At 42.1% G+C, this 8,216-nt stretch overlaps 1 protein-coding gene across 2 annotated transcripts; it reads left to right on the forward strand.

The window, feature by feature from the left end:
- The first annotated feature begins 560 nt into the window (after positions 1–560).
- Positions 561–4,926, forward strand: LOC130379612 (E3 SUMO-protein ligase ZBED1-like). 2 transcript variants are annotated; one of them, XM_056586558.1, is made up of 3 exons: positions 561–2,624; positions 2,812–4,047; positions 4,152–4,926. In XM_056586558.1, the coding sequence occupies exons 1-3, from the start codon at positions 2,567–2,569 to the stop codon at positions 4,697–4,699; spliced, it is 1,842 nt and encodes a 613-aa protein (XP_056442533.1). In that variant the 5' UTR covers positions 561–2,566; the 3' UTR covers positions 4,700–4,926. The 2 variants fall into 2 exon arrangements, with proteins under 2 accessions (XP_056442533.1, XP_056442541.1); XM_056586566.1 differs by having other exon boundaries at positions 2,812–4,218.
- Positions 4,927–8,216: the final 3,290 nt, after the last annotated feature.

The following is an 8,216-nucleotide window of genomic DNA, read 5'->3' on the forward strand; positions in this document are numbered from 1 at the left end:
AGCACTTGGATTGGTTTGGTTTGATTAAATACTTATTTTGATTGGGAAACTGTTGTCTCCTGTCTTTTTGTTGTGTAGCCTGGCGCCCCTAGGCCAGGTGCGTAACAGGTGGTTTCAGATTTATGCGTTTTCATGCCCCGAAAACGCCGTCACCGTCTAAACGAAAGGCACATCCGATAAAATATTTTGTCGTTTTCACCCGCAAGCGTCCTCGTGTAAACGGGGCCTTAGAGTATACCCACTTCTCCAGGGACCACTACCCCACTGATTACACACGTTACCTATCAGAACTATTTCACTGTTTTTTTCCAATCAGCGAGTGCCAGTCGCATTGCCATGCAATTCATTGTGAAAGAGTTTCACATAGTGCAAACGAAAAACGTTTAAATGTTTAACAGTGTTAAAAGAGTAGTCTATCTCTTTGCGTATCTCATTATGAATCTTAAAGACTGCGTTGGGTTCTCAGACGTCTCTGGTGCTTCCACTTCCACATAAATCCTGAACCCAGACGGAATTGGACATGGAGGAGAAAGTGATTGTTGCATTTTGCGGACCCGGAGGCGCACACAGCTTTTGGCCGTGATATTATTTAGATATCTATGTATTATATTAAATATTTATAATGGGCCATAATCACTATCTCCTCCATGCTGGGTTTACTCTGTGTCACGACCCCACTGGTATCTAGGGAAAACCGGCTCTCTGTCTAGGCAGGAGTCGAGACACATACGTAGTATAACCACAGCTGGTAGGCAACTAGCTTCCGGGGCACGTGTGTAGTGACTCACCTGGGTTCCTGGTGAGCGCTGCTCCTTCTCTCTCTTGTTATGGGGATAGCCCAAGCGTTGTGGTGAACGGTAGCTGTCTCGTTCAGTTATGGTTTACATGTTTAGACAAACACTTGACAAACAAAGATGGTGAAGGGGCGGTCACGTTCCCCCGTTGGACTCCTTAGCTCTGGAGTGTACTGGCATCTGGGTGAATGGCTTTACAAAGTCTTATCCTGCCGGGGCCGTAACCACTGGCCACCATGCTGTATATATCCACCATCTTGGATCCCCCAGGTGACCCCAATCAACCAATCAAGGGAGCCACTCCCACTAGTGATGGCAGTGTGACGCTGAAGCTTCGGTACGTGCTTCAAACCCTGATCTACAACTCCCAAGAAGCACTGCTTCGAAGCTTGCTTCAGAGAAAAAGTCACGTGACATGTGACGTCCGAAGCAGCAACTGGTTCGTTGCCTGAATGAATCACTCCACTGGTCCGCGGCTCGGTGGAGAAGCTTTGAGCAAAAAAAAGAAACCGACTCAATCCATAAGCCGTTGAAAAACGAAGGCAGCCTACCCCAATACCAATTATTTGAGTGTCTAACCCCATCCCACATAATCACCCCCTTTCAAAGTTACTCAAGCACACCCAACCACCTTGCCCGAAGCCAGGTCACCGCCTAATTATTTAATGAAAAAAAGAAAATAACAACACACAATCGGAGCAACAACCGAGTACGGGAGCGAAGAGTATTTATGTAATAAAACATGTGTTGTGTCAACAAGATTAGGGTAGGGGATAACACACTGACTCTGGTGCAAAAGACCGGGGTTCTATTCTCGGTACGAAGAATAGGGCATGGCAATTTTATTTATATAGCACAATTCAGGCACAAGGCCATTCAAAGTGCTTTACTGGGGCAAGATTGAAATACAATGCATATTAGAAAAGCGAATGAATAAAACATTAAAAAGCGAATGAATAGAATAAGAATAAGTCAATATGTTATTTGTTTTTATAAAATGCTGTTTCAATATCCTAGTCTACTAGCCTATTTGGACATAGGCTGGTCTACCCTTTTAAGAACAATTTAGACATCTGTATTTTGTTAAGATGTATCTTATTCGTAAATGTATCATAATAAAACCACGTGACATATGACATCCGAACCACCAACTGCTTTGTTGCCTCACCGGCTTGGTTCGTGGTCCAATCAAGTGTTTCAATGCGCCAATGAATCGCCTCGTATCTGACAGGTGACAGGTTGACACTTAACCTGTCACACTTAGCGCCATAAACCCTTTATAAACTCTCGAAACAATGGACAATATGTGGGTTGTTGTAATAGCGCCTACCCCGTTACTGTCGAGTTGTTGGAATTGTTGGAATTGTTGGTATCGCATTTGTATTGGATTTTTGTCTGATAATTATGGAGCCAGCCAGGAAGAGAGGTCGTTCTAGCATGTGGGAACACTTTGATCTGATCGCACCTGATAAGGTAGGTGTGCTAGCTGTTTAATACTATATATGGTTTAATATGAAACATAGGAAAATATATGTACATATACAACAGTAACTTCCTGACAGTAATAGACCATATGTATGTGCAGACCATAGCTATATAGCCAATATATAGGCCAAGGCAATATAGCTATGTTCTATGTCATGTCTATATAAGGTAGCTATAGGTATAGGTGTTTACACTCAAACTGCATTTTTATTTGCTAATGGCTTTCTCTACAGGTCCGGTGCTTGGTGTGTTCAACTGAGCTGAAGTATCATGGGAATTCTTCCTCCATGATTAGGCACTTCACTGCCAAGCATGGAGCTGCTAACCAGGGTAACTCACCTCAAGGTAGGCTTTATGTATTACAATATTTTTAAATAGACACACTACACAATACTATGATTTAACTGTATTCCATTAAGCACTTTGAGTCTGCCTTGTGTATGAAAAGTGCTATATAAATAAAGTTGCCTTGCCTTGCCTTAATCCTTATTTTGTTTTATTAATTTTCTTTTTATTTCTTCATTTGTCTTAGTGGACCGGAAGCAACAGCTGGATGAGGCTCTGGTGAACATGGTGGTGGAGGACTCACAGCCTTTTTCCATCGTTGAGGACGGTGGATTCAAGGCATTTGTGGCATTGCTGGATCCAACCTACACCATGCCATCCAGAAAGGCTGTGAAGAACATGGTTTTCCGGAAGTACGAGGAGGAGAAGACCAAGGCCAAGGCTGCCATGCAGAAGGTGCAGGCTGTGAGTCTGACTTCAGACATGTGGACCTCCATTAATATGGAGGCCTACCTAGCAGTCACCTGCCATTATGTCGATGACACTTCGAAGCTGGCCACAGTGCTTTTGGGAGTGCGGCCTTTCCCCGAGACTCATACGGCTGTGAACATTTCTGCAGCAATGAGGTCTCTCATGGAGGAATGGGACATTGAGAGTAAAGTGGCTTCGATTGTGACGGATGCGGGAGCCAACATGATTGCCTGTGTCGGAATGTTGAATTTGAGACATGCACTTTGTTTTGCACACACTCTCAATTTAGTGGTGAAGAAGTCCATTGATGCTACACCAGGTCTAGAAGACATACGCACAAGGGCACGCAAAGTTGTCACCTTTTTCAGAACGAGCACTACAGCAAAGGAGAAGCTGAAAGAAGTGCAGGAGCAACTGAACAGGCCAGTGATGAAGCTCATCCAAGAAGTGGACACACGCTGGAACAGCACCTTCCTTATGCTCCAGCGCCTCTTCCAGGAGAGACAGGCAGTAGGGGCAGCTCTCGCTATACTGACGACAGATGTGACACCCATGTCCTCTGAGGATTATGAAGCAACGGCTGCGTGCCTACATCTGCTTGCCCCCTTCAACCAGGCAACCGTTGAACTTTCAGAGGAGAAAATAGTGTCAGGGTCCAAGGTCATTCCAATGACCAAAATGTTAAATATATATCTGCATGGGGAGATGCAGAACACAAGGCACCCCACAGCAAAACTGTTGGGACAGAACCTCCTATTATTTATGCAAAAAAAAATTGAAACTGCAGAGACCCAGACAGCCCTGACACTGGCAACACTTCTGGATCCCAGATACAAGACGATGGGATTCAATAATCAAATACAGGCGCAGGCATCAGTGAAAAGACTGACAGCACAATGCACACTTTTAATGAGGGACACGGTGGACACACCACCTGACACACCGACAGAGGAACATCCCTCCACATCGGCCCAAACAGCAACAGCGAATGTGGAAAATCCTCCTTCAACAGGTAATTATATAGTTATTTGATGTTGGACAAAGTAAGTACAAGTAAAAATAGATTCAAATTGAAACTTTTCTTTACTGATGATTAATTTCATGTTTGTCTTTCAGTGATAAACCTGTGGGAAAGCCTCGACAGAGATGCCTCCCAGGCAAGAAAGGGGAGGAACGCAACAGCAGATGCAACAGTCGAGGTGCAGCGCTATTTGATGGATCCACCCATAGCAAGATGTGAAGATCCACTGAAATACTGGCGGGAACATCAAAATGTGTACACTCATTTATTCAAGCTGGCGAACACATTTTTATGTACGCCAGCATCCTCGGTACCATCGGAGCGAATTTTCTCCAAATGTGGAGAAATTGTGAGCAAGAAGAGAAACCGGCTCAACCCTAAAACTGTGGAAAAAATAATGTTCCTAAATAAAAATCTTTCAATGTTCCACAATCACCCCGTATTTCCATCATTACCTCCTGTCATAGTTTCACAAGCACATCCAACCTATGCCATCTTTTCCCAGCCCATTCTCCTCAGTAACACAAGCACAATAGGCCTACACACATTCATGAATCTTATTTTTTTTATATTTAGAAGTTTATTGAGCAGGGACAAATTCATTGTTTCATATAAAATAGATGCCATGCATGCAGGTTTCTAGACAAGACTAATTTGCAACCCATGTCCCTGGTTTTCTAAATATAACATGAAATCCGGGCTTAGTGTAAGTGTGTACCAACTCATTTTCCGTGTTTCGGTGGAGAAGCTTTGAGCAAAAAAAGGGCAGACAAAGCAGCTTGCTTCAGGTCGAAAAAAATCACGTGACATGTGACGTCCGAAGCAGCAACTGATTCGTTGCCTGAATGAATCACTTGACTGGTCCGCGCCTCGGTGGAGAAGCTTTGAGCAAAAAAAAGAAACCGACTCAATCCATAAGGCAGCCTACCTCAATACAAATCTTTGAGTGTCTAACCCCATCCCATATAATCACCCCCTAGAGTTACTCAAGCACACCCAACCAACCTTGCCCGAAGCCAGCTGGTCACCGCCTAATTATTTAATGAAAAAAAAAACACAATCAATGCTACAATCGTTTACGTGAGTTGTGCATACTAAGTTATGTAATAGAACAACGTAAGGTATCGATTAGAGTAGGCTAGGGGATAACACACTGACTGTGGAGTGGAGGACCCGGGGGGGAAAGTTTTTGTATGCTGTTTCAATTATATCCTAGCCTACATCAGTTAGCCTATCTGGACCGAAGGCTAGGCATATCCCTTTAAGAACAATTTAGACATCTGTATTTAGATAAATCTTTTTTCGTGGAGATCATGCTATTAAGTATTTGGGTTTGTGTGTGTTTGTGCGTCAAATAGTTTTCAAAGCAGGGATACGTTGAATCCACTGCAGCCTCGAACTTCGCCAGCAGAGGTCGCTGTCACTGAAGCTTCGAGTAATGAACCCATTTTCGAAACATTGGCTCAACTGGTTCAATGCTTCATAAAAGCTTCATTTTGCCCATCACTAACTCCCACCGTTACCATGACCACCAGTTACCAACCAGCTTAACCATACCCAACAGTAGGATCGTGACATCTGGCATGCAGGGAGTGAAAGATTTAAACTTCAGCGAAGTGCCGCGTGTACGTGCGAGTAGGGGTATAGAGGATCTCCCCTACAAAACTAATTTAAATTAACTTTTTTTTTTTATGTCCCTGTAGTGTGATATGGCTCCGAGCATCAGTCCCCTTAAAGATGCCAGAAATCATGTGATTACAAAGACGGACAAAACGTACATATTAGATGTGCAGTACATCAATGCATTGAAAGGTAATGGGGGATTTCTCAGTTAATAATTGCTAACATATACAATATTTATCAGATGACCATCTATTGCAAATCTTTAGGGTACAATAAATATGCACTGAACTAAAACCGACCTCAATAGATGGCAGCAGTTTTGACATGATATCGGTTATGTCAAATCAGCTGCCATCTTTTGTCAGCTTGTGTTATCAATCGTTTTTAATATTTTGATAATGTATGTATAGTTTTTTTTCTCTGCGGCCTGGTGTATATCGGCATGCATCTCATCCAAGAGATTTTGTCGGAATCAGTCGTCAATATTAATGTTTTACTGTGTGGACATCAAATTTACATGTTTCTTATGTTTTCTGATAAAAAAGTCATTGTGAAATGTTTTAGTTTTAGTCCGCAGATGGAGACAATGCCCTTCTGGTGGGGGATTGGAATCCTGTCCTGTCAAATACTGAAGGGGATGATGCTACTTGTCCAAAAATCAATCAACAGGTACATTCATGTTTATCACTTCAAATGTAATTATAGTCTCTCTCATAGCCTTGCTTTTTCAGTTGTTGTGTTTAAAGCTAGCCAAAATAGGAAAGGGAGTATATTTTGGTGTTGTTCTGGTTTAAATTAATGCAGCCAAACAGTTGAATGTAATGCCACTATAAGACGTATGGTAGTGGAATATTTCAAATATATTTTAACTCTCAGAGGGACTTTCTTTCTAGGTTAATTATCACTATATTCCGGACACTCAACGTCCCCACAACACACCCTTTAGTCAGTGTTTGGCTAAAAGCTTTGGGTGAAACATTGGAAACAACTGGTCCCCTGAAGGAACGTTAACATTGTATTTGAAATGTCCCCAAAAAGAATGTTTTAGATATATGTAATGTATAAACTCAAGATGTCGCAATATGTAGCACAAAAAGCGGACTCAATCTAGACTAATATTATATATCTACACGATCGCTGCCTATGTCAGATAGGTTTTCCCGGCAGTGGTGGTTAAGACAACAACTCTCATGTTAGTTCCCGACATTATCAAACTATGTCATTAGTTATTGTTGTGATTGTGCCACCCTGAGCGGCAAAATTAAATATTTTAAACCAATAGGTATTTGATTCAGCTGCAAATACCATGATGTTAAACGTCGTTTGTGCTGTTGTTTTTATGTACAGATCCCAAATAAAAATGAAAATTTTGTACCAAGACTGAGACGGACTAAAAGTATCATAGTAAGTTCTCATTTAAGTGGCAAAAATAACATTTGATTGTTCATAGTGTGGATCAATCATATATAAGTATTTTATACAAATATACATTTTCTTTTTTAATTAAAAAAAATAATATATCTGTATGGCTCTGCTGTACAGAAATTATTTGGATTGTTTGGGGCTGAGGATGGGGCTTGGAATGACATGATCTCAGCTACAGCATTGAGGAACATCCGGGGAAGCAAAGTGGAATGTGCCCGCTCTCATGCCCTTCACTGAAGACCTCCAAAAAATGCATATGTACCTCAGTCAATTCCAAGATGATTGCTTCAGTTCACTCTCTGAACACCCCTCTACAAAATCCTGTATGGAGCTGGCAAAGGTGTGTCTGACCCAGATAATTCTATTTAACCGTCGCACGGAGGGAGAGCTGGCAAGCATGCCCTTATCTGCATTTTCATCAAGAGACACTTCTGACCCACATGAAGATGTGGACTGGGCACTGTCTCTGAAGTAGAAAAAAAACTATGCAGACACTTCAAGGATTGTAATCAGGGGAAAACGTGGTCGGCCGGTTCCAATTCATCTGTCTCCCAAAATGCTCTGTGCACTAGAACTGCTTGTTAGGCAGATGGAGGCTTGTGGTGTTCTGAAAGACAATTGTTACATGTTTACAAGACCAGAAGCTATGACACACTTTCATGGTTCAGTCTGCATCCGTGGCTTTGCGAAAGTCTGTGGTGCGAAGTGTCCCAAGTCACTGACATCGACAAGACTAAGAAAGCATGCCGCATCTCCTTCATCTGTGCTGAACATGAAGGACACAGAAATGGACCAGTTGGCCAACTTTCTAGGCCATGATATTAGAATACACCCGGAATTCTATAGACTACCTGCAACTCACTAAGATCAGCAAACTTTTAATGCCACTTGAGAAAGAAACATTAGCTGAATGTCATGGCCAGAACTTTGATCAAATTGGGATAGATCCAGATGGTTGTTTTTTTTTCCTTTTTTTGTGTGTTTTGATATCAATGGTACATTGATAACTTTGTATGAATTCAACAGAAAAGGTTCTTGAAAGTGAAGACGAAAGCATACAGGAGGCACACTGTTCAGCTACTGTTGATGGTATGTAATGTAAATTGTTAGTG

The sequence above is a fragment of the Gadus chalcogrammus genome, chromosome 1, assembly GCF_026213295.1.
Source record: "Gadus chalcogrammus isolate NIFS_2021 chromosome 1, NIFS_Gcha_1.0, whole genome shotgun sequence".
NCBI lineage: Eukaryota > Metazoa > Chordata > Actinopteri > Gadiformes > Gadidae > Gadus > Gadus chalcogrammus.

Coding starts and splice junctions, on each gene's coding strand:
- LOC130379612 (XM_056586558.1), top strand. CDS start 2,567: ATGATTAGGCACTTCACTGCCAAGCATGGAGCTGCTAACCAGGGTAAC. Junction 2,625..2,811: donor CCAGGGTAACTCACCTCAAG/GTAGGCTTTATG, acceptor CATTTGTCTTAG/TGGACCGGAAGCAACAGCTG. Junction 4,048..4,151: donor GGAAAATCCTCCTTCAACAG/GTAATTATATAG, acceptor TTTGTCTTTCAG/TGATAAACCTGTGGGAAAGC.